Genomic DNA, 23,580 nt, shown 5'->3' with positions numbered 1-23,580 from the left:
TGTTGAATATCATGGCCTGAGGCGGAAGACGCTGTGGAGTCGCGACTTGACCTAGGAAGGATGCCGGTGCACGGCGAGCGCGTTCATGTGTCTGTCTAGGATGCCAGGCCGTTCCTCTTGGGGGCTATGGCCTGTGGCTCAATGATTCGACGCCCGAGTCTCGCGAAGCACCGTCTACATGTATAAATAAACCTATGCCAGTCTTGCGATAGACCAGACGTAGAACCACAACCCAAATTAGTCGACGCATCTTCTATCCTGTACTCGGTCAACTATCGCCCTTGAAATCAGTCATCATGGTTGCCTATTCGTACCTTTTGAGCCTTCTCGCGGCGACCGCTGCCGTCGCCAGCCCTGCCCCTATCCCCAACGACGAGTTCTCCCTCGAAGCTCGCGCTGGTCAGGTACTATACCCTCCATATCTTCTCACACCGCGCACCATGTCCACGTATTAACAGGGAGTTTGGTAGATCTACGTGTGCAAGGCTGGTGCGGACAATAACGGCCAGCATTACGGCGATATCAGCTACGACAAGTCAATCGGCTTCTTTCGTGACGCCAAGACCAAGACGGGCCAGAGCGGCTACCCCAAGCCGTTTGACAACAAGGGCAATGTCATGAAGTTTGCCAAGGGCTGTGGCAAGGATGTTTGGGAGCTGCCCGTCCTCGCTAACGGCAAGCCTTACAATTATAAGGAGAAGAAGGGCGACAAGAACAAGCCCGGTCCGATGCGCGTCTACTACACCAAGGACCTCAAGTGGTGCGGCATTGGCGGCAAATTGAAGCCGGACGGCACTGGCAACCCGCACAACTGCCAGCTCAAGAAGTAAACCTCGAGATGACAGGGTCTGGATAGAGATGAACGGCCAGCCACTGCTAGTCTTTAATCTGCTGGATGCTGGCTGAGATCTCTGGGCAGCCCTGAGCGGGTGGCCAGCTTTATGGGAACGTGATGGGGAACGATCTGTACATAGGCTCAATTTGATGAGAACGAATTGAAGGCTCGGACCGTCCCCGAGCACATCCCCTGGCTCACCCACGTCACACTTTCGCAATCTGAGAACGCGCCGTGGTAGACACAGCTGTTGACGTCTATACTTATATGGCGAGAAAATGGATGCGGAGATTATAAGTGTCCAGCGTATGTCCTCCAGCTGAGGCATTGTAGCCGAGCCTTGACTTCGGACGGTGGAAGTGCGGCCCATCACCAATCACTGCGAGAAACAGAACAGCCATCATAAAGCTCGCGTAAACTCAGCGGCCCACGTTCTATTTTATCCACCGAAGCCTGACATTATGTCACTCGATAAGCCAACACCGCTTGTTAACATTTAGCATTTAATAGTGATGGTCGCACACTATGTACACCTGATGGTCTGCGACACGGTATTTTAGACAGTAAGGCCGATGTTACCCAGCTGAGCAAGTGGTGTCTTACAGTGCCTGTGTAGTACTGGCGCTCGCTCAAAGCCGCCCGGGACTTTATTAGAGGCCATTCCTGTTTTAGCTACCGCCGCTCCCTCGGTGATGAGTCACGGCCGGGCGTATCGATGGCACGGTGAAGCCATCTCATTACGTCTCGCCGCGACATTGCGTCCGTGACGAGCAATTGACCGTGTCTACCATAAAGGGAAAGCAGGTGAGAAGCCAACTGGCAGCACTATAAGACGGAGACGAAACACTCGCCTGTCGTATCTACGAGCCCACTCTACTCCTCGCAAGACAGTCAAGGCGGCAATGTTTCTCGCCTGATCGAGGCCCCTCATCAATGATGGCGTCCCCCTATGGCCTCTGGGGGTATCTCAGGTTGAAGGCAATCGCATCGCTTCTCCGCCTGCTTACCTACGTTTTTACGCGCTCTCACTTCCGGCCATCCTCAACGTGTAAGCGCAAGGAAGTGCGCATCCCGTCCCGCGAGAAGGGCCGCTTCATCAAAGCTTGGATCTACCACCCGCCCGGCTACGTCGACGGCGGCGAGCCTTCGGGGGTCGTCGTCAATTGGCATGGAGGCGGTTACATCATTCCCAATTTGGGCATGGACCACGCCTTCTGCGAGCGGGTGGCCCGCGACACGAATCTTCAGGTACTGGACGCCGACTACCAGAAAGGACCTGAGCGGCCGTTCCCCGGGGCTGTAGAAGACGCCGAGGACGTGCTGCGATGGGTCGAGAGCCAGAAGCGCGTCTTCGACATCGACCGGGTGGCGCTGTCTGGGTTCAGTTCCGGCGGCAACCTGGCACTGGTGGCGGCGTCCGATCTGCGACGCCAATTCAAGAACATCAACATCCGAGCCGTCTACGCTTTCTACCCTGGCGTCGACCTGAGCATAACCGCGGAGGAGCGGTTGGTACCAGAGCCCATCGAGCCGCTGCCCGCTTGGTTCCAGCGCTTCCTTGCCGACGCCTACGTCCCGAGGGTTCAGGACCGGACGTCGCCCAGGGTGTCGCCAACGTTTGCCGAGGCGTCTTCGTTCCCTGAGCGCACCATGCTCTTTGTCTGCTCGGGAGATGTGCTGGCGCCGGAGACAGAGGCCTTTGGCCGGAAACTGGAGCAGGCTGGATGTGGCGTCGAGGTGGTCAAGCTGGAAGGGGTTGGGCACGGGTTCGACAAGACGATCAAGCCGAGGCTGCATAACCCTGAGAAGACGGAGCTGGCGTACAGCAAGGTTATCAAAAGCCTCAAGGCTACCATTTAGATAGTTGAGGTGAGGGCCTTGAGGCACGAGTGACACAGGCAAACACGAGATTCAATGTTGCTCCCCCCGAAACCTGGATGAGTAGGGAGGCCAGGTTCATCGCGAGAAGCAGTCTGTTTTCGATAGGTGTTGCCATCAACACAACACATCCTACGTGGTGACGGAAATAGCGTCTTGCCCGGAGTGCAAGATGAAGGAAGATGAAGATAATAGTGCCAGGTCGGGGCGGATGTGGAGCTGACGATCGGCTGCGGAGGCGGAGGCGGCGCCCGCTATGGGTTGCGCCTGCCGTTCAGAAGCTCCGACACCGGACTTGATCAACCGCCATGAATTGGAACCAAACAAACATATAAAGTTTCCCTCTGTCGCCTCACTGGAGACGGTCAAACAACATACAGGCACAGCTGGTGAAGACAACACCGTGCTGTTTCCCACAAAGCCCCCGCCCACAACTCCCCCAGACGTTATTTGTAGCCATGTCCGCAACAGACGGCGCACCCAACAAATCCGAGGCCGCGACTTACACGCATGGCCACCACGCCTCAGTGCTGCGGTCGCACGCCTGGCGCACCGCCGCCAACTCGGCGGCCTTTCTGCTGCCACATGTCGCGCCGTCCATGCGCGTCCTCGACATCGGCTGCGGACCCGGCACCATCACCGTCGACCTGGCCGCGCTCGTCCCGCAGGGCCACGTCACGGGCCTCGAGCGCGCCGGCGACGTGCTGGAAAAGGCGCGGGCCCTGGCCGCCGAACGAGGCGTCGCCAACATCGACTTCGTCGTCGGCGACGCCAACGCCCTCGACTTCCCCGACGGCAGCTTCGACGTCGTCTTCTGCCACCAGGTCCTGCAGCACGTCAAGGACCCCGTCGGCATCCTGCGCGAGATGCGTCGCGTCGCCAGGCCCGGCAGCGGCATCGTCGCCGCCCGCGAGTCCGACTACGGCGCCTTCTCGTGGCACCCCGACGTCGACGGCATGGAGGACTGGCGCGCCCTGTACCGGCGGGTAGCGACCGCCAACGGCGGCGAACCCGACGCGGGTCGCATGGTGCACGCCTGGGCCCGTCGCGCCGGCTTCGCGCCCGCCGACGTGTCCGCGAGCTCCACCAGCTGGTGCTACAGCACGCCCGAAGAAATCGCCTGGTGGAGCGGGTTATGGGCGGAGCGAACGGTGGCTTCTTCGTTTGCCGAGACGGCGAAGGAGGCGGGCGTGGCCACCGAAGATGAACTGGCAAAGGCTTCCGATGTCTGGAAGCGGTGGGGGTCCGAGGAGGATGCTTGGTTTGCGGTGCCGAGCGGCGAGGTGATATGCCGGAGGAGGGCAGAGCCTTGATATTTACATGAAATAGTCGATGTCGTTCCAGACGTTCCCATCTCAGCCAGATTGCTCAATGGAGACGTTGGATTCCAGCAATGAATAATGATCTCAAATATAAGTCGCTATTTAAAAAGCATTGCTTTGTTCAATGCAGCCCAGTCAGCAGTGTCAGATCGAATCCGAGTACTACGGTATTCGTGCTGCTCGGTGCTGATTTTTAGGTACAAGTCACGATCATGGCACATGCCCACACATGCTTGTCAGTGCCTTGTGTTTTTCTCAGTCCAAAGTAGCAGCCGTGCTGCATTCGACGGAGACGTCGGCTATCGGCCTCTAGCTATAATAACATATGCTTTCCTAGGGCAAAGCTGCCTACCAATACAAATAATCTTCCACGGTGTGGAACGAGGGCACGGATTAGCCCGTGAAACGAACACCTGCTCCCTCCCCTACGGCGGATGAAGGTCTCCCTGGTGATGGACCCGGGCTCTCACCATCAGACATCGCCCCGCTTCTAGGCCTCAACGATTTCTCCGTCAACCTGGTACAGTTGACCGTTGGCCGACCAAGTACCGGCGTATCTCTGTTGTCCCTTGACACACTGGTTGATCATGTCCCTGCAACTTGTCAGTAAAACCCCGAATTGGAAACGAGAACTCGCGCTCACTCGGTAGCGGCCTGTGTTGAATTGCTTAGTTAGCTTCTCTGCACCGCATGAAAGATTTGATAGGGTGGTGGAGTTATTGCGTTCGTCGTACCCAGCAGTCTTTGAACCCCTTTTTGTTGCTCGTGTACTTGCGCGTGAGGGTCACCTGAAGCTTCATCTGGCCGCCATAACCGAGCGGCTTCGAGGCATAGGTCGAGCACTCCTGCTGATAGCCGCAGCCTGAGTTGGGCTCGTTGTGACACATGGCGTAGCGAGCATCCCAGTAAGGGTCTGCGAGGTCCGCGAGGCCCTTGTTCACAATGCCAAAGCAGTCGGCGGCGAGGGTCGATGCCACATAGGCACTGAGGACGGAGAGGGTCATGAGCTTCATGATGGCAATCGACGAAAGATTGGGATTGCAGTTGGGAGAAGAAGATGAAAGGTTGGGTTCATTGATGCTCGAACCAAGGCACCCCTCGCGGCTTTTATTGTTGCGCGGCACAACAAAGTCGCGCCCGGTTCTTCCAGGGCTTTGCTCTTGGACCAACATTGAACTCTCTGGATCGTACACGTCCCACTTCTCGTTTGCGCCATCGGCCTGTCGCGGCATCTTCATCTCCCAATTCGCCTAGGTCGTTCGTCGAATTCCACGCGAATGCTGAGAAAGTCGCTGCGAAGTCGCTATTTTCGGCCTTCGGTTCCGAAGCGTAGCTACATTACACCTAGGAACATTGAAATGATCTCCATATTTCTGTCTGTGTCAGCTTCGCGGGCGGGCTAACATGCTTACAGGCACTAATATGCTCGCATACGGGATAGAGGTAAGCAAGTTATAAACGAAAGCTATCCGTCATGCCCGAAGAGCAAGCCCGAAGAGTATATAAGTTTCGGGGCATGGGGCTCCACAATTTACGTGCTAAGTTAGTCTGTCTGCGCGCTCATTCTTATTAGCTTGAGCCGACCCGGCCCTCATCTGCTGCCTCGAGAATCTTGCATAAAACTCGCATAAGCGTCGCAAGGGCATGAGAAATAACATTTTCGACGTAGCAATAAACTCAGCAGGCGCGGAAAAGCAACCAGTTACTCTATCTTCATACAGGACTGTAATAACTATTCTAAAAATTGCAAGAGCTTCTATAACAGCCATTAGTCTTAGATACCACTACCATTCCCTTCTCCGCTAGTCAAGACCTGTACCTAGCGAGATGAGACATGATCTGTAGCGTTACTTTTGACATGGATAAAGCCCAGTGCTCAGTCACGGCAAGCATCAATCAGCTAAAGAACCGCCATAGTGACATCTTCCAGCCAGGCGCGCGAGAACCGTTGGATTCACAGCTTCCCCTCCGAGCCCCGAGGTGGAAGCCTTGCTCGATATACCAGAAACGATTTCTATTGCCCAGAGCAGTCCTTTTCCAGGGCTAGCGCAATTACTGGCACTCTTAAAGCCTAAGCATTTTCGATCTTTTTGGACGAGGTCGTCACTCTTAAGGCGCCAAATAGATAAACGGCTTGCGAGACCTAAGGAATTCCCCCCCGCGATGTGCTTTAGACCATTTACTTTAACGAGAGCAGGATGCCGCCGACCGAGCGGACGCGATCCCGATTTCTATTCCCTAGCGATTCGAGATGAGGTATGTACTGAGAGGGTATGCTCAAGGCAACGGCTAACTCTTCTCAAGCTTCTATGGTATTTAGTCGCGGGTCATGACACTACTGCAATAGTCTTGGCGTGGTAGTTGAAGCATATGATCCGATACTAAGACGTGCAGTCTCGATTCCGTGAAGCCCTATGGCAGGCATGCCCTCTCGCACGCTCGGAATACCGCCTGCCGACAATGTCCGAGTTACTCTCCCTGCAAGTACCTTACTTTAATCGGTGGTTGAGGAGCCGCTTCTATGTGCCGCGACTGCGACACCTATTATCCGAAAAGCGACATGCGATACCTATATTCGCGAATATAGGATCTCGAAAGATACAGACATCATCATCTGCCTAGCGGGACCTTCTCTAATAGAGTCCGGTATCGAACACTCTGGAAAAGCCAAACCTGCGGTGGGGATCAGCGGTGGACAAGGAGTCCCTGCTTGGAAAGACGATGACATCGCTGAAGGAGACCGACGACAACGGTCATAAACGGGGGTTTTCGATCCGAGAGCCGGTCCGAACCTAGCATTCTCTACTGGGCCCCGCCAATGCTTCGGTAAGAGGCAGGCTCTCCCCTAGCTGAAGTTCATCATGGCGCTCTTAATCTTCAGTTTCAAAGTTGTGAAAGTGAAGAACCCACTCAATAGCGACGAAAAGGAGTAGCTGAACAGCGGCGACATTGAAGAGCACATTGTCAATCGCCCCAAGTACTGTCATGTCACGATCGAGAGAGTATGAGAGAACAACAACGGCGGATGCATTGCCGCATTAGGAGCCACAGGATATGCATAATCGAAAGGGCATAATGTCGATGCAGATAGATGGGAACTTGCATGCTTTCTAGAGGTGTCGCGGCGTGGCTAGGTTGGTGAGGTGTTGGGGGAACTGCACACCGAGGGTGGCTCCATCCTCGACACAGACCAGGTCCGACTTATATGCAGGTACTTGCACCCTCGCTTCCGCGGGATGTTTATTATGGGTCTGGCTTTAGTGCCGGATGGAATTTTATCAGAAGGAGATGGTGTCATGTCTCGATCAGTTTCAGCGGCTGTGCAGCGTATGCGACCGAGAACGACCCGTCCGATCTCGAACCATGTGTTCGGCAAGGTGGCTCCACAGTCGATAAGCCACATCGTGGTCTACTTTGTAAGCGGGATAGTTTGCAAGGACATGAGTAGCCATGCTGGCATTGCCATGCCTTTCCTGACACAATCGCACCCTAGGAGTTTAATGTATATTCGGCTATCGCTACGCCGGCGCGTCCGGCTCTCCTCTACATCTCGTATTAGGAACAGAATGGTCTTATTAGAGATGTAACGTTTCAGATAATCCGATCTTGCCCGCGGTGTAAATTTTTCGTCCGAACTATGGCCGTGTAGTGAATTGTAAGATGTAGATGGAGAATTCGGGCACTTAATCGGTTCACGGCTTCTTCGCAGACGTAGAGCCCGTGGGGCGCGGGAGTGGCGGATGAGGCCAGGGGGAACAGACAGCATTTTCATGCACACGCTAGGCTCGAACATCAACGGTGTTATTATTGCTGTTTTCTTGGTCAGTATGCTCGTGGCGACAACCGAAATACCAAGTCACTTAGTAGTAGTAGCCGAAACCGTGCCAGATAGAGTCCCGTCAAGTTGATCAAAAGCCAAAAGTAACTCGCGGGCTTCTCATTGTCACGAGGCAGAGGCCAAAGGCTGCATCGCCATGCATAGCGAGTCAACACAAAGGTACTTGGTGCATACAAACTTGCCCCAACGATGATCGACTCTAGGATGGATGTATGGATGGATGGATGGATGGAGGGATGGAGGGATGGCAGGACTGCGTGTCTGAGGATTCGGGAACCCCGACTGCGCGGAGAATCGCGCCCGTCGTCAATAAGGGGTGCAGGTAAGTTGACTCGTCGCCCCCGAAGGAATCGAAAAAAAAAGGCATGGCCCAGGGACGTCTGGTTCGAGAGGTGTAAGCGGGCTCTCACAGGCCACCACGACGCATATGTGCCGTGTAGAGATGTAGGCAGTCGTACGAGGTCGTAGTATAAAAGCGCTGCTCCTGTCCCTTCTACCGCCAAAACTGGCACCGCATCACTCACTAGTTGTTCTTCGAGCCAGCAATCTGTTGACCGCCATCATTGGCCGGATACCAGTTCATTATGAAGTTACTCATACCAGCTCTCGCAATATCGACGTGGGCCGCCATCGGCAGCGCCCTTCGAATCCCTTCCACTTCCAGCAGCGGCAGCGACCTTGGCCATATTGCGACCATCGACGAGCTCAAGCCTGGGCTGCACTCCCCTCGCCATTTTAATCGGCTAGAGCAGCGGAACGATCCAGAATTTGTTGAGGAGTTCAACGTTCAAACGAGCACTCCGGAACTATTCAGCAGTCTCATCGAGCGACTGCGCCGCAGGGTTCAGGACCGTGATACTCTCTCTCATAGCCTACCGGTTCTCCCTCCTCAACAGAATCCGCCCAATAGATGGTTCGACCTAGTACTACGTACACAATCTCAGGCTATGAGGTTTAGGATCCGAATGGACAACCTCTACCTGGATGGCTATCGAGCCGAGGCCTCTGATCACTGGTACGAATTTAATCCGGACCCTGGTCAGCCACAACTCATCCCCGGATCCGCGCTCTTGGGGTTTCGGGGTGGCTACCCCGCCTTGGAGGCTGCTGCTGCTGAGGGCCACTCAAGAACTACCATCCCGCTCGGCCGGCAGCAACTTATCAATGCTGTAAACAGCCTTGCGCGCTCACGTGATGATGATCACAGCACCAGAGCGCGTGGATTGATTGTCGTTATTCAGATGATTTCTGAAGCCATGAGATTTACAAGAATAACTACTTATATTTCCGATGCCTACCTAGAAGGCATTATACCGGACGGCAATATCACTGGGCTTGAAAACGGCTGGGGACGGGTTTCTGCCGCATTGCTCCATCACGACCAGAATCCCGAGACTTTTCGGCTTCCTCAGCCTAACCCCATGCACATCGGAGGGGTGGCAGACGCAATCGCTGTGCTCGGCATGTTGCTACGTTACAACATTAACGGTGGTTCTAGGCCTCGGCGCCAGGTCCAGGCATTGATTCCCGAAGGCCGCCCGTTGGTAGAGATCCTCTGGGTGGTCATTGACAACATCGATCAGGAGAACCCGGGCGATCTCTACGGCACCATTACAGCTACCGACAGCGTGGGCACGCAAGACATCTACAATATCGACAAGGCGAACCCCCAGTCTATCCGCCCGCGCGACCCAGTCGCGCTCTCTGGCCCATCTCGGGCAATCTCGGCCGCTGACAGCTTCCTTATCGACCTAAATCTTATGGACCATGACTCCGACCCATCCCCCGAGGACGAGGTCAGCCGAGGTCAGATTGACTGGAACTACTACAGTACGGGCAATTTATACGACACGCCAATCCATACCGCAATCAAGGGCAAATACGGCCAGGCAACGGTGAATTATATTGTGATGAGTAACGCCGCAGAAGCCGTCGTGGAGGTCGTTCTGATCAATGGGGACAACGAGAACCCAGCCGACATTTTTGGGACACTCAAAGTAACGAGCAGATTTGTCTCGCGCGAGCTTTTCAATAAGGCACAGAAGGATAGCATAAGTGTGCGCCCGGGAGAGTCTATCCCTCTGTCGAGGGCCGTGATGGCCGTGCCACTAGACGATACGCTCGTGGTTCGCGCGGATCTTTGGGACTACGATCCCGTCAGCAATGATGAGGTAGCGAAGGGGGTCGCTTCGCTACGCCCTCAAGTGCTGCACTCGACTAAGGAGAGAATTAGAGGACAATATGGCGAGGTCGAAGTCAGGGTCACCTGGTCTTGATGCCTGACAATCATGTGAGGATCTTATATTAGCCTCGTTCTGTATTGTCGCGCGCGCTGTGGGGGATATGTCAGGAGCTACCAGACCATCAAGCTAAAGCAAAAGAGGATTAAGTAGATAGGGGTTATCTTATTAGTCTATCCTAAATGATCCTTTTGCCCTGAGTTATCTCTTTCGCCGTTTTTCGAGGCATCCTTTAGAAGCCCCGGTAGCTGCTATTATCTGTTGATATAATATGAAGGCAAGGAGTGGTACTGCCGTTTACTTCTAAATATAAGCGCTTGTAAGTCGGCGCAGCTTTTGGCCGGATGGTAAGACAGACGCACGCCGCCGCGGCAAAAACACCTCGGACTACTACGAAAATAGTGATAGCCCCCCGTTATATCTAGAAACAGTTACTAACGTTATGCAACTGGCCCCGTGTCTCATACCAATGCTACCCCCAATTTCAACATTAACATCACCCCATGTTATATCATATAAACATAAAAGAGGGCTTCTTTCTAGATGCCTGGTCATCTTTTTTCACTCTAATTAATTTCCCACGCAAATACTCAAGATGATGACCACGGCGGGTTTTTTAGTGCTCTGTCTGTGTTTTCTGGTTCGTGCCCAGTCGCCTATGAGCGTATATGGGTGCTCTGGCCGAGGTTTTACAGGCCACTGCGAAACGTTCACCTGCCCATACCAGGCCTGCTGCCAGCTGCCCAGCTTCTTCTTCCAGACAAGCCTTGTCTCCGTCAGATCGACCGGCTTGTACTCATTCCGTCTTTTCACAGACGCGGGGTGCAAGTACCACTGCAATGACAATGACAATGGCAGCCGGCTAGTCGACAGCCAAGGTTGGGGTAACATTGGTGCAGCAGCGTATGCATGCATCGATGGTCCTTTCTAGCCGGCTCGAGATTTTGTTCCTATGCGCTCTTCAATTTTGGCAGGAGTAAGCCTTTACTCAGTAAGGATGATATAACGGACCAGTCTACGCATGGCTAATCCCTCCCTAGCATAGCTACGATGTTCGGGCCGGAACGGCGGTCGCTTCGGCTATAGAGGCAGAAAATGTGCATCGAGAGAGTTTGCGCAAACGTTAAATTGCTAAGGCATTGCCGAAGCAAGAGTTGTCCAGTGGTGTGTGCCTAAAGGGCGGCGTTCTTAGGGGTACTATTGAAAAGATCTTTTGACGATTTGATAAAGTAAATAACTTAGGGGTTCTTCATTATACTAGCAGAAAGTTCGTACGCTCTATGACAGTTATATCGTCCGTTCGCCGCCACCCGTCTGGTCCCTGGTGATCGTCGTAAATATCTCCTTGATGGCACGCTCGTCACCTGTGTATTGACAGAATTTTCCGAAATAGACAATAGAAGCTAGTAGCCCGTCTAATATAGAACAGCCTAGGCTCAAAATTTTCAGCAACACGATTGACCATTTGTGCCTTCAACATCCACCGAGACGCCGTCTAGAAGGGGGCGCCCGCCGCTGAAGATCGGTGAGATATCGTCATGTCTCTTGCTGACTCAAAACGGCATACTGGTTGGTGGTTTTGACTAGGTTTTGCAGTCGATGAACTGACGATAACGTATGACCGTGTTACTGATGATGATATACGGGCAATGCGGAACCCGCATGACCCCCTATCCCGTATCATTGTACTTTATAAGCCAAGGCCCAGGGTTCAGTCACGAACAGAGGCAACTTTGTGTTGCGTTAGATCGACTGGCTACACGTGTATTGGCGTCTGCTAAATTAGACTAAGCCATACGCTAAGAAGTGGTACGGGCTCGATTCCTCAATTACAGCCCGTAAATCTTTTCGCAGCAATGGCTATTGTACTTATATGCTCGCATATTCAACGCATTCGGATGCTTTAGTAAGACAACAACGCTCAGGACAGAAGATATTCCCCCCACGTTATGTCTGGCAGTAAGCGGGTCCTCGGACTAATGCTGGTCTGTTCCAGGAAGGTAGTTTGCTTTTCCATGCATAGCGATGAGGCGTCATGACGGATCATATAGGGTAAATCTACTCTGGTCGGAGCATGGCAGCCTTCTCATCGCACCCTTACTTAAGTGTCGCCACGGCCCTAAGGGTCTCTTGTAAAATAAAGTTACGTCGACTTATTTTCCAGATCTGACTTTAATTCATCACTCCCCTAATGCCGCCTAGTTATAGTCCTTAATGCAGTTCCTAACAGCAATCAGATGTCTTCAGCCAAAATTCTTCCAATTGGCCTTCTCATCGCTAGAGTATTGAGAGGCGACATTATTCAGAATTTTTTCCATGGAACCGATTGCACCACTGATATCGTTGGCAGCACCGTTCAGGCGCTGGATGGACCCGCCGAGGTTGAATTGACCAGCGATCCGTGAAGTCGTTTCGTCTCCCGTGACCTGTTGAATCTGCCCCAGCACGGAATTGCGCAAGTCTGCGAGCTTTTGACTGAGTGCAGCGACTTCGGCATAGTTGACTTGCTGCTGGCGGGTAGAGGCAGTATCCGCGGGAGCGGCAAACGTCGAGCTGAACGTGATTGCGAATGCAACGAGGAAACTGAAGGCTTGCATCGTAGTGGAGAAGACAGTGGATATAGGTTGAGCAAGTAACTTTATTATCCGTGGAAGCAAATGAATTTGATAAGGATTGATTCATAGCGCACATTCCACTTCATAATGGGTTCGCTCTGACTTATTAAGTACATGCTACAGTTACATCCCTTGGACGCGGTCCCGTCCGACGGGTAACTGCCTCATCAGCGTGCATACAAGGTCCATGCCTGCGAAGAAATAACGTGGAAATTGGTCGTTTCAGCTGTAGTAAGCGCTAACCATGAGAAAAAACACCGGAGTGGTACGCAGCTCTCATCAGTGGGGCGGTGCTATGGCGTTCTAATTATTATAGCTAAAAATAACCTTACTTATTATCGGCACATCTAGGTTTTCCACCAACCACGATATTGAACGTCGACTCAGAGAGCAAGATACATTTCCAAGTCGCAACTGTCCAGATTCGTTGCCATTCAGTCTGCATGGCCATCCCATGTCAGTCTAGCTTATTATCAACAGGCTAGTTACGTATAACCCTGCCTACTGGGTAATGAAAACCGCCGCGCTTGTGGAGCCAACCTCTCAGGATTCCTCATCGCACCAAGGATGTCGCCGAGGCGGCTGAAGCCACGTTTGCTGCTGTGTAACAACAAGCTTACAACAAGCTTAAAACAGACGTCAACTCATGGCCCGCAATCATTCGTATGCTGTCCTCCCGTCAAAAACTCAAATTGAGTCTTGTCTGGAACAATGAAAGGAACCCGATATGACCAGTGGGCAATGACCATTACATGCCTTTCGTTCCACGGGCGCGGCGCGAGCTCCGCTGCTGATGCAATCCACGTCGGCTCGAAGCATGCGGTCTCATCTTATCGGGGCGCCGCCACTCTGCCAAAATGTGCCCTGATTCTCCGCCCTGCCGCGAGTGAGGTTGATGACAGTGGAGAGAGCGCGCAACGCATTTGAGTTACATTTCGTGACGGGACTATCATCGGCGATCTGGCCTCGGGGGAACGGGGCGCGTGTGGCTAGAGAGACGAGGAACACTTTACCAACGAAAGGCATGGCTGCAACAACGTCACAACTCCTCCATCAACATCGCGCGGATACAAAGCCCCCTGGAGAGCTCTACAAGCATTTGCACCGCACCAAAACCCAGAACTATCCAATGAGGCGTCCAAAACAGCTGCCACCATTCCCGCAAGACTCGAAGTCGTAGCTCCTGCAGATCTGCTCATCAATCTAATATAGGCTGCCATGGATTAGTCGCAATGCTCCGCAACGGTAGAGGTCCCGTCTTGTTACTTTGGGCAGATATCGACGCTCTTCCCGTACAGGAGTGAACAAGCTTGGAATACACTGGCACGAAGCGAATGATTCAGGCCACTTCTGGACTGGAGGATTCGGTGAGGCACCCTTGTGGTCACGATTCATGACCACGGTTCTCACGCAAGCATGCCACAAACTTCAGTGAGTCCAGTTATCATTGCGACCACCACAATCTTCAAGCTGCAGACCCTGGTCAGTCACGAGACGGACCCAGTGGAGTCAAGTGTCGTCACTGTCGTGACGGTGCCTACTGGTAATGCAGAGATTGTGATCCCAGGTACAGCCATGTTGGATATAGACACGCGTTCAATCAGTGTCACGACGCGAGAGTATTTATGGATCGGATCAAGACTATTGCCCATTCAGAGAGCTCTTGTTCTGAATGTGTGAAAGACCCAGGGTTCAAACAGACACGTTCGTTTCCTCCGACCATCAACGACGAGGATATAACGTAAGAGATTGAGAAGATGATTTTCAACCATTTCGGGTAAGGCCCGAATCGATTCAATAAGTCAATACCGAGACTCAGCTTCAGTGAAGACTTCACCGTTCTTGACACTTCCGTCGGCCGGCGATATTGCTTCTTCACATATGGCTGTGTTGGCAAGGAGTTGTGGGACTGGGCGGAGAAGAAGTGAAGATATTTCAGGGACAGTCGTTGTAATCACTTGTCAAACTTTCGACCAGCTATCATGCCGGCTCTAAGAGCTAGGATGGACGGATACGCACGTGGAGCTTGACGTTTTTCATGAATCGCAAGCCAGAAATGAGCAGTCACAGCTTTTCAAGTTATATAGCTTTACTGACCAGATTCTTTTGCTTCGTCGATTCCTATAAAGTAGCAAGCAATTGAGAAGCATTGGGGTGCGATTACCGGACGATTTCCAGGAGGAAGAAATACAAGTACTATCACCACGAGCACGCCATCAGAAGGTGCTCTATCAGCTCAAGTTGCCTCAATAACGAATTGGAACTAAACCGACGCATCATATTCCCGCAGTATATGTTCAGTTGGAAACAAGTTAGCGATGGCTTTTTACCGCATTATCTGGCTTGAATGGATAGGGTCACTAGGGAATGAACGGCTCTTAAGATCCTGGCATACTTTATGGGAAATAAGGGCTCAAGAGCATAAGGGTTACACTAGCGCTGAAATATACGAGATGAAGTACAGTAGCTTGCTGGAAGCTGTCATGTATTTGTGAAGCCACGAGATGATCTTTCCACCCCACTATTGGCCTAACACTACCGTCATGTCCCGTCTACGTACACCTCACTACCTCATCACGCACCTAGTGAGTGGTAGATACCCGGAATCACAAGCATAGGGCCAACTGATTTGGAATCATGCGTTCCTTTATGACATCCGCCTCGATGTCGTGGGTGATCTAGCCGAGCATTACGAATTCAAGTCCGCAAAGTCTCCTTAGAAGTACACAATCTATTTGCGTAACTCCCATAAAGGGTAGTAGTAAATTTTCCAACTTGTTCAAGACCTCGGTTGATGATATGAGTGAGCTTTATATCTACTCGCTTATAGCCGCCGGGACCACGGCGACGTTCACACTCAGCGCAGTGAAGTGATGCCGTCGATACTATGCTATTGCCTGTACAAAGCCAGTTTACGAGTCTAACACGCCTATTCATCCCCTTCCAGTATCTGGACTAGTCTCGTATAGGCAGGTCCCATACTATAGGTTGTGCGCACACACTGTTAGCAAGCATGTGGTCTATCTTGGTCATAGTAACGATTTGGAATCATGAATACCTTGTGAAATACGAGCCAATACGTGAAGAGGACGTCGTCCCGGGCACCAATCAGTGGATCTGAGTAGATCTACCACCATTTTATGACGAAAGATTGTCAGTACAGTCGTCCTCGACTTCGCTGAGGTATAATTACGCTTGCATGCGCTCTTCGGTCTTGTGTCAGGCTTCGTGTAGAACGATCATTCATATCGCTTGCGTTGCTTCAAGCCTCTTCACTAGTATTTCTCCTCATATTATCTCTACGGCTTGCCCCTTAGTCAGACCAGTCGCCGAAAATGCAGCTCCTTGCCATTCTGACACTTGTTTCGCTGGCTATGTCTGTCCCAGTTGATCCCCGCGGATTTGGATGCCCACAGTGTCCACCGGACTACCGCATCCCTGCTTCAGGCCAATAAAATGCTGATGATGCCGATGTTTCTATTGTGAGTTTCACATTGGTTCTTTCATTCTACCGACTTGAGCTAATTTTTGTCTAAGCCGACCCAGTAGTTATCTTCTTAGCCTTCTCTCATACGTTATATTGGGTGACAGAGGACAAGAAATATGCTATGATGAAAGACTTGACTGAGGATAACATATTGTTGCAAAAGCGCTCGTCAAGGGCAAATCTCCCCGATATCAATATTGGCAAATTCATATGATTGACTGATGGATCTCATATCTGCAGATATAATGAAGATGACAATCGCTATGCTGTTCGCACAAATCGAGGATAAGTTTAGCAAAGGGCTAATGAGAAATAACTGCAAACCATGGTTTTCTCTCTAGAACAATGTCCGATTGTATAAAGGATGTATTACCCCCTTCCTATGCGAGTTGATCCCAACCTCCCCCACTGGAATCAACAACTCGTGCCCATCATGTCACGACGCGCCCGTGGCTTATTGTGCCCTGAGCTCAGCCTCAGGACCCAAGCCTTGTCATTACCATCGACCCCTCTTGTGTTTTCACCTTTAATTTTGGAAACCCTCGAAGATGCCTCTTCCTTTAGTGCTAGCCTCGTCGGATCCGACTGCAGTAGCACTAGCGCGTTCGACATAATTAAACCGCCTGGTCACCGCGTTATTATGATCCTTCAGTTTGCCTTGCCTCACAAAAGCTTGGATCTTGCCAAGCATTTGGCTGAAGGCAAGAATTGGCTGAAGGCAAGAAAGTGGTTAACCCGTTCAAGGTATAGTTATCTCATGGCGACGTCTTTGCGGAGGCGGGTCCGATCACATGCTACACCATGTCATTTGGGGTATGGCACTTCGCAAGCTTGATATAGGAAAACCGGCAAGCCGTAGCCGTGAGAAGTTGCCAAGGTATGCCGTCGGATCCGATAGTAATAAAATTAGTCTACACAGTCGACTACGGGAGCCATATTAGAGGGCGTACTCGCAAGTTGCGCTGCACCCAATATGTGTTGGGCCAGCCTAATACCCGTCGAAACATAACTAGTTGCAATCTCCATAGAGTGATTCGAGACTCCTCTCGCTGCAGTCAGAATCCGACAGGCCCGCAACGAAGCGGCGCCACCCCACAAACAGAGCTCGACATGCCCGCGATCGTTCATGTTAGACGCCAATCAGAGTGCCACTGGGCGCCGAGAATGGACCGCTCCCCGCACTGGAACGATGCAGGACTGGGCGCCAAAATGCGGGGTTCACGACAAGCTAATCGCAGCCACATGAGCTTCAAGGCAGGCTTGCTCCTGAACATAAAGAGAGCAATAGCGTGTGCAGCCCTTCTACCCGTAACATAATTGCAATAGTACGCGAATATGGACGATTCGAGACGTTAATGGTTCATTACTGTGCTGCAATGGAATTGAAACAGGGCTTTCAATCTAATCTCATGATCCGAGCTGCCCTAACCTGCCTCGTGAGCGAGGGCAAGTCTAGGGCCGGCTTGTTTAGCACGTGTACTATCTAAGCAGGGGATTTCGGGGTGTGCCAGACACTACAAGTCCTGCACTCACAATTCCTCGCTAGCGTCATCCCTTTTTGAGGTTCGGATCCGCGCCTTGTGAGAGCTCAGCCGGGTCAAAGAAATGGTTTGGCAGATTCTTGGTCCCAGAAAGTCGACAGTACTATAGAAGCTATACATACCTGTATCAAGACGAAGGCTATCTGAGCTTATGAGTATTCAACAAAAGCGAGAGCGTCGACGGGGTAGCGATCCGGGGTGAGCGGACGCTATGGGATCGGGGACCGCTCGAGTTGGTACTCGCTTAGTCTCATCGCGAGATAGCGGCTTATGGCAGACAGGCAAAGTGCCCCAGCATGGCGAGGGCACCTTTGAACAGCAGTGTTGTGCGAGTAGCCAAAACGGCCGTTGAACGGATCGAGGCGGGGTCAGTTGCATCATTTTCTTAGATTTCTCGGACCCGAACCACCGGATCCTATGAGCAGCTGTTCGATTGGACGGGTTGAGAGACATCACAAAGAAGTCATAAATAGCGCTGGCGTACACCTTTCCGACCGAGTTGAATATCGGGCAACTGATAGATACAGATCGACCGTAATTTGACAACTTCAACACGAGCTCTGAACGCGATGCATTTCTTTAGCAGCAAGGCCTGGCCAGTCATGGCGGCGCTGTCATCAATCGAAAATGTCATGGCTGTGGACCTCCCTGGATACAACGTCGACCCAAGCTCTGTATCCGTTTCGGGACTATCATCCGGCGGCTTCATGGCAGCCCAGCTTGGAATTGCGTATTCCGGTACATTCCGCACTGGATTTGGTGTCTTTGCTGGCGGCCCGTTCGATTGTGCTCGAAACCAGCAGGTCAGTGACTATGGCTGTCTCATGGGCCTGATCATAAGTTTCTTACAAGTATCCAAGTACTCTCTGTGCATGAACAACGGAAGTCCCAATATTCAGACCCCAACACAAAATATGAAAACGTGGAGCGCAAGCCAAATCGATGACGTAGCAAATCTAAAACAGCGCAAGATATTCATGGAAGTAGGCACATCTGACTCCACCGTCGGCCCGAACCCCATGAACGCCCTGAAGCAACAGCTATCTGGGTTCGCAACCGCTGGAAACATTGCATTCGTATCTCGGTCAGGCCAGGCGCATACCTTTCCCACAGACTTTGACAGCAGCGGTAACAACGCCTGTGGATCAAGTTCGTCGCCGTATATATCCAACTGCGGCTACGATGGTGCCGGTGCGGTCCTGAAGTGGATGTACGGCACTTTGCTAGCTCGATCATCCAGCGCCCAGGGAACTTTTGTCAATTTCGCCCAGTCGGGGAAGTATGGGTCCCTGGGCATGGATCAAACAGGATACCTCTACGTTCCGAAGTCCTGCCAAGACGGATCCAAAGTCTGCAAGCTGCACGTTGCGCTCCACGGGTGCTTGCAAACTATCTCCGACATCCAGAACAAGTATACAGTGAGCACCGGGTACAATCTGTGGGCAGGTGAGAGATGGACATATTGGCGTGCTCATCCTCCAAGAGACAGAGCCCGGTGTCGCTAACGGTTAGCAAGATGCAAATGATATTCTAATCCTGTATCCCCAAGCCGTTCATGATCCCACGCCCAGACAGGCCTGGCAAGGTCTAGTTCCCAATCCGAATGGCTGCTGGGACTGGATCGGCTGGTATGGTCAGAACGCGGATCAAATAGGGGGTGAGTGACACCGTGAAGCTAAGTCGGGGGTTATGTTCGGAACAGCTAACCAAGGTCCCCTATAGGCGTACAGATGACTGCTATAGTCAACCAAGTAAACCAAATCACCAGCGGTTTCAAGCCGGGTGGCGGCGGCTCACCCTCAACTACATCAAGTCCGCCCGTTGGCAGTTCAACAACATCTCAAGAGCTACCTTCGACAACTGCCACTGTTCCTAAAGCTCCGCTCTATGGTCAGTGTGGAGGTTTAGGATGGACTGGCCCGACTGAATGTGAACAGGGCGTTTGCACGGCATATAGCCCAATCTACGCTCAATGTTTGTTGCCAGTCTAACATAGTTGGGCTAGTCGCATGGGAATCATTTTCACTGCTGCGTCTCCTTGATCGTTTCAACCTTGAAATGTCTGGCAATGTCGGCTAGTTGGCGTGTACAGGACAGCTGGTCTTTTGCAACTCCGACAAAGAGACGGGGCTGCCTGACAAAACTCCATGTCGTTGCGCCAACTATCATAGACAATACGACAGTCTTGTATCCGGAACGCCCAACACTTGGGAGAGCGAAAATTGCATTTCCATGCCTTATGATGATGGGTCTTTCTACGCGGCCTCCTTTTCTAGGGACCCGCAGAGCCTCTGTGCTTCTGGTCCATCAATCTCTCGTTCGACAATCCGCATCGTCCCACACCCCATTTGCCATGTCTAGCGCAATTTCGCTGAACTGGTCCGGCGTCAGCTCATGCGACAGGATAATCCGAATCGCAAAGGGCGTCGCTATGACCGAATCTAGCTCAAGTGTCCTCTCCTTGACTACTTTCATGATATGGCAGAGAAGAGTCTCCATAGGGAAAGGCCGAGATGCGCGGTAGGCGCATTGAACAGTGTCAATATGCTGGCTGCGGACGATGATGTCGACGGCGGGAGGCCCTATATATTCCTGGTGGTCGCCGTCGGCCGCGAGCCGCACCTCGCCAGTCGCGCGATCGTAATACTTGCCGTCCACGACGGGCGTTCGACCCTCGTCATGCCACCCCGGGCAATGAAACTCAAGGGGATGAGACAGAGACATAACGTAGAATTGATGTATTGTATAGTTTTGGACGAAGTTTAATCTGGGTATGGTTTAAGAGTTTTGTCTTTATCGTTGGGGGTGAAAGGTTGTGTAGCGGGGATGTAAGTGGGAGGTTTTTAAGGTGCGTGAAAACAACGCTTTTATACCTGGCAAGACGGGACTGGGCGGCACGCGGGGCAGATTGCTTCCGTCGTCATCCGCGCCTATCATATCATCTAGCAAGGTTCGTTCACGCCAGGTTGGAGGCATAAAAAGGCGAACGGATCCCATTCATGATTCTAGCTACGCATACGACAACGACCTGGCTCGGCTGCTGGAGGAGCATACGTCTGGTTTGGAGCATAACTGGGGACCTAAATCCATGCTAGCTCAGAAGCAGGCCCATGACTGATTTAGGCCTTTTTTAGCTCAGGCTATACCAAACGAGTATTCTCTGCAGTAGCAAAGCGGTTTACGATGGACGCCCATATCGTAGTGGTTCAATTTACCACGTCACCAGCTACGGGCTGCCCAGCCGTTTTATATGATTGAAATCACCTCTGCCTCCAGCTGCCTCCGCGCCTCCCACGGCCCGGCAGCCGGTCGCGATCCAGGGCCTGGCTTGTTCCCCAGCAGCGGCTCAGGCATGCGTACGAAGTAGGTTCCCGTCTCGCCGCCGGGCTCGGTGCAGTGTAGTAGATGGATGTCCCGTGGGCTCTTAGTGTTCAGGAGCCGCGTAGGCAGAGGCGTGATTTGATCGCGGACGCCTCGCAGGAGCGATGCCGCGAGCATGAAGCATTCAACCCCCGGCACGCAAAATGCTTCAGCGCCTACACACTGCAGAGCATACCTATCGCTTTTCGTGGGCGGCATCGACGCAATCATCAATGAACGGATGACGCGACAGGGAAACCAGCCTCGCCCGGAAAGACGGCAGAGCCCGAGCAAACGCGGGCGGACCATGCAGCCTTGGCCATGGTGAGCCCGGCTTATTATTGGGGGTTGACTAGCTACGTTATTAGTTCCTCGCAGCTCTTCTTCTTGCGAACGAAAGACGTACTGTTATTAGCCGCTCAAAGGTGCATGCATGGCTAGCCGCTACGAGGACAATAATGGCGCAGGATCGTGGCGTCTTTCCCGTCTCGCACCATCGTGATGAGCATCCATCTGCAGCAGCCTTTATTATAGTCGCGCAAGTCGTCGACCTCTGACGCAATTGAGCCGCTTTTATTACGGAGTACGTACTTGAAGAAGAAGAAAAAAACCTGCGAGACACCACGCAGACGACACCGCCGCCGCGTCGAGACCGCTCATGAGCTTCCGTGCTCCGGACGCCACGTCAAGCCACCACGGCCCCAATTACCCCACTGCGGCAGGCGGACGGGCGGGCAGCGGGCTGTTGTTGCGCCGGCGGGTGGCACCGTGGCGTTCGGGATGAGGCAACCCCGGGAACAGCGACGCCGGAGCGCTGGTATAAGTAGAGGTCCTGGGTCATGTCATGTTCCTGGAGCAGAGACTCGTCGTCGTCGTCGCTGCCGTCTCATCAGGTCTCCGTTCCAAAAAAGACTCAACGATCCGAACGACCAAAAATTGATACGAAAAACAACAACAATATGGCCATCCACACCGAAATCGAGATTGCCGCTCCCCCAGCGCAGGTCAGGAAAACAGTGCGTTCTCTCCGCGCGCCCCCCTCTCCACCCATCATGAGCTTCATCACCGGCCCCTCCCTTCCTGCCCCCCACATACTTGCATGGACACACCCCAACAACAGGCAACAATAAATTTAAAAAAAAAAAAAAACAGTTCCTCGACTTCCAAGCCTTGCCCACCTGGACCAACGGCTTCATCAAGTCCATCACGCCCGCGGACCCTTCCGCCGCGCCCGGCACGCGCCTCACGGTGGCCCTCGAGGGCATCACCATGTCGCCGACGGTGCTCACCAACTCGGAGAGCGAGTTCAGCTGGCGCGGGAAGCTGTGGAGCCTCCCCGGCGTCTTCACCGGGGACCACCACTTCCGCTTCCGCCCCAGCGACAAGACGCCCGGCGGCACGACCCTCGAGCAGGGCGAGGACTTTTACGGCGTGCTGAGCTTCATCATCGCCGAGGGCACCGGCTTCTGGGATAAGACCAAAAAGGGCTTCGAGGCCTTTAACGAGGATATCAAGAAGAAATGTGAGGGCGACAAGTAGGGGCGGCGGCTTTGGGCAGTCGTTTGGAATCCCGACATTGTTATCGGTCGGCGCGTCTTAGTGGTCGGACCTTGTTTGTAGCGGCATGACACACTGGCGTTTTTCTCTCTTGGCCGATCTAGTTCATAATTACTCGACGGCCGCGACTATATGCCATGAGCAAACTCTGGATTCTTTTCAGCTTTTGCTATGCTCTCCCCGGCTCGACCCTCGGGGCACCCAACTCGTACGACGATGGATTGCCTTCCACGGCCCGTTCTCGCCGCTTGATGCCCAATAAGCCACCCAACTCGGTGCGTCCAACGGCCTGTGACACTTCACAGTCGGCGATTAAGGCTCGGCTGTCTACCTACATACATAGCAGTGGCAATTATTTCTTAACTTGAGCTGTTTGCAGTTCAACAGGTTCCGCCGGGAGCTTTCCGCAAATGTTCAGGGTAGGTCAGTACCTCTAGCACAGAGCGACTGAAAGAGAGCGTCTCCTCGCTATCACGGTGCAGGATCTAACACGACCACCGGTGTGGCATGCTTTTCTCCGCCCATCGGGGGGCAGTTTAAATGATGGTCCACAAAGTATGTGCCAAAGGGTGCCATGCCATCGTACCGAGTTTCCATCTTTTGCGGCGGCTACATCGCCGCGGCCCGAGGGCGATGGACCCGACCACCCGAGGCGGGGCGCGCGAGCGCCCTTCACATCGCATCTCACAGCAACATGATGCTGCTCCGTGGATGAGCGACGACGAGGCGGGGGGCGACTGGGAGACAGATGCTGGGCTTTTTCTGGTGGTGCACACGCTGTGGCATGCCGGGCGGCGGGTGGCAGCGTGCACGAGTCATCCCACAGCAGCAGCCATTCAAATGGAAGTCTCTCGCGCACTGCGCCGCGGCCATCCAGGTACTTCTTACCTCCATACCTGGCCCGTGC

General features: G+C 52.9%; 9 protein-coding genes across 9 annotated transcripts; 6 read left to right on the top strand and 3 right to left on the bottom strand.

Moving 5' to 3' along the window:
• The first annotated feature begins 60 nt into the window (after positions 1 to 60).
• On the top strand, positions 61 to 838 carry JDV02_000041 (uncharacterized protein). The gene is made up of 2 exons (XM_047980808.1): positions 61 to 404; positions 471 to 838. The coding sequence occupies exons 1-2, from the start codon at positions 297 to 299 to the stop codon at positions 828 to 830; spliced, it is 468 nt and encodes a 155-aa protein (XP_047836765.1). The 5' UTR covers positions 61 to 296; the 3' UTR covers positions 831 to 838.
• A 930-nt stretch (positions 839 to 1,768) lies between these two features.
• Positions 1,769 to 2,695, top strand: JDV02_000040 (uncharacterized protein; the record flags this gene model as incomplete). The annotated part of the gene is made up of 1 exon (XM_047980807.1): positions 1,769 to 2,695. One exon carries the CDS (start codon positions 1,769 to 1,771, stop codon positions 2,693 to 2,695), a length of 927 nt encoding a protein of 308 aa, XP_047836764.1.
• A 476-nt stretch (positions 2,696 to 3,171) lies between these two features.
• JDV02_000039 (uncharacterized protein) lies at positions 3,172 to 4,026 on the top strand (the record flags this gene model as incomplete). The annotated part of the gene is made up of 1 exon (XM_047980806.1): positions 3,172 to 4,026. One exon carries the CDS (start codon positions 3,172 to 3,174, stop codon positions 4,024 to 4,026), a length of 855 nt encoding a protein of 284 aa, XP_047836763.1.
• Positions 4,027 to 4,525: 499 nt separating this feature from the next.
• JDV02_000038 (uncharacterized protein) lies at positions 4,526 to 5,048 on the bottom strand (the record flags this gene model as incomplete). Its single annotated transcript, XM_047980805.1, has 3 exons — positions 4,526 to 4,628; positions 4,679 to 4,689; positions 4,770 to 5,048. 3 exons carry the CDS (start codon positions 5,046 to 5,048, stop codon positions 4,526 to 4,528), a joined length of 393 nt encoding a protein of 130 aa, XP_047836762.1.
• Positions 5,049 to 8,457: 3,409 nt separating this feature from the next.
• JDV02_000037 (uncharacterized protein) lies at positions 8,458 to 10,149 on the top strand (the record flags this gene model as incomplete). The annotated part of the gene is made up of 1 exon (XM_047980804.1): positions 8,458 to 10,149. The coding sequence occupies one exon, from the start codon at positions 8,458 to 8,460 to the stop codon at positions 10,147 to 10,149; it is 1,692 nt and encodes a 563-aa protein (XP_047836761.1).
• A 2,058-nt stretch (positions 10,150 to 12,207) lies between these two features.
• On the bottom strand, positions 12,208 to 12,730 carry JDV02_000036 (uncharacterized protein). Its single transcript, XM_047980803.1, has one exon. It carries the CDS (start codon positions 12,708 to 12,710, stop codon positions 12,357 to 12,359), a length of 354 nt encoding a protein of 117 aa, XP_047836760.1. The 5' UTR covers positions 12,711 to 12,730; the 3' UTR covers positions 12,208 to 12,356.
• A 5,628-nt stretch (positions 12,731 to 18,358) lies between these two features.
• Positions 18,359 to 19,632, top strand: JDV02_000035 (uncharacterized protein; the record flags this gene model as incomplete). Its single annotated transcript, XM_047980802.1, has 3 exons — positions 18,359 to 19,202; positions 19,273 to 19,413; positions 19,487 to 19,632. The coding sequence occupies 3 exons, from the start codon at positions 18,359 to 18,361 to the stop codon at positions 19,630 to 19,632; spliced, it is 1,131 nt and encodes a 376-aa protein (XP_047836759.1).
• JDV02_000034 (uncharacterized protein) lies at positions 19,583 to 20,517 on the bottom strand. The gene has a single exon (XM_047980801.1). The coding sequence runs from the start codon at positions 20,478 to 20,480 to the stop codon at positions 20,064 to 20,066; it is 417 nt and encodes a 138-aa protein (XP_047836758.1). The 5' UTR covers positions 20,481 to 20,517; the 3' UTR covers positions 19,583 to 20,063.
• A 1,553-nt stretch (positions 20,518 to 22,070) lies between these two features.
• JDV02_000033 (uncharacterized protein) lies at positions 22,071 to 22,727 on the top strand. The gene is made up of 2 exons (XM_047980800.1): positions 22,071 to 22,132; positions 22,269 to 22,727. The coding sequence occupies exons 1-2, from the start codon at positions 22,076 to 22,078 to the stop codon at positions 22,653 to 22,655; spliced, it is 444 nt and encodes a 147-aa protein (XP_047836757.1). The 5' UTR covers positions 22,071 to 22,075; the 3' UTR covers positions 22,656 to 22,727.
• The last annotated feature ends 853 nt before the right edge of the window (positions 22,728 to 23,580 follow it).

The sequence above is a fragment of the Purpureocillium takamizusanense genome, chromosome 1 (genome assembly GCF_022605165.1).
Source record: "Purpureocillium takamizusanense chromosome 1, complete sequence".
NCBI classification, from domain to species: Eukaryota; Fungi; Ascomycota; class Sordariomycetes; order Hypocreales; family Ophiocordycipitaceae; genus Purpureocillium; species Purpureocillium takamizusanense.
The sequence above is the reverse complement of the archived record's forward strand: the minus strand, read 5'-3'. Positions and strand labels throughout refer to the sequence as shown.

Bases quoted from the DNA above. Each gene is read 5' to 3' on its own strand.
- JDV02_000033 (XM_047980800.1), top strand. From the start codon at position 22,076: ATGGCCATCCACACCGAAATCGAGATTGCCGCTCCCCCAGCGCAGGTC. The intron at 22,133-22,268 runs GTGCGTTCTCTC...AAAAAAAAACAG, and splicing joins CAGCGCAGGTCAGGAAAACA to TTCCTCGACTTCCAAGCCTT.
- JDV02_000036 (XM_047980803.1), bottom strand. From the start codon at position 12,710: ATGCAAGCCTTCAGTTTCCTCGTTGCATTCGCAATCACGTTCAGCTCG.
- JDV02_000034 (XM_047980801.1), bottom strand. From the start codon at position 20,480: ATGTCTCTGTCTCATCCCCTTGAGTTTCATTGCCCGGGGTGGCATGAC.
- JDV02_000041 (XM_047980808.1), top strand. From the start codon at position 297: ATGGTTGCCTATTCGTACCTTTTGAGCCTTCTCGCGGCGACCGCTGCC. The intron at 405-470 runs GTACTATACCCT...GGAGTTTGGTAG, and splicing joins TCGAAGCTCGCGCTGGTCAG to ATCTACGTGTGCAAGGCTGG.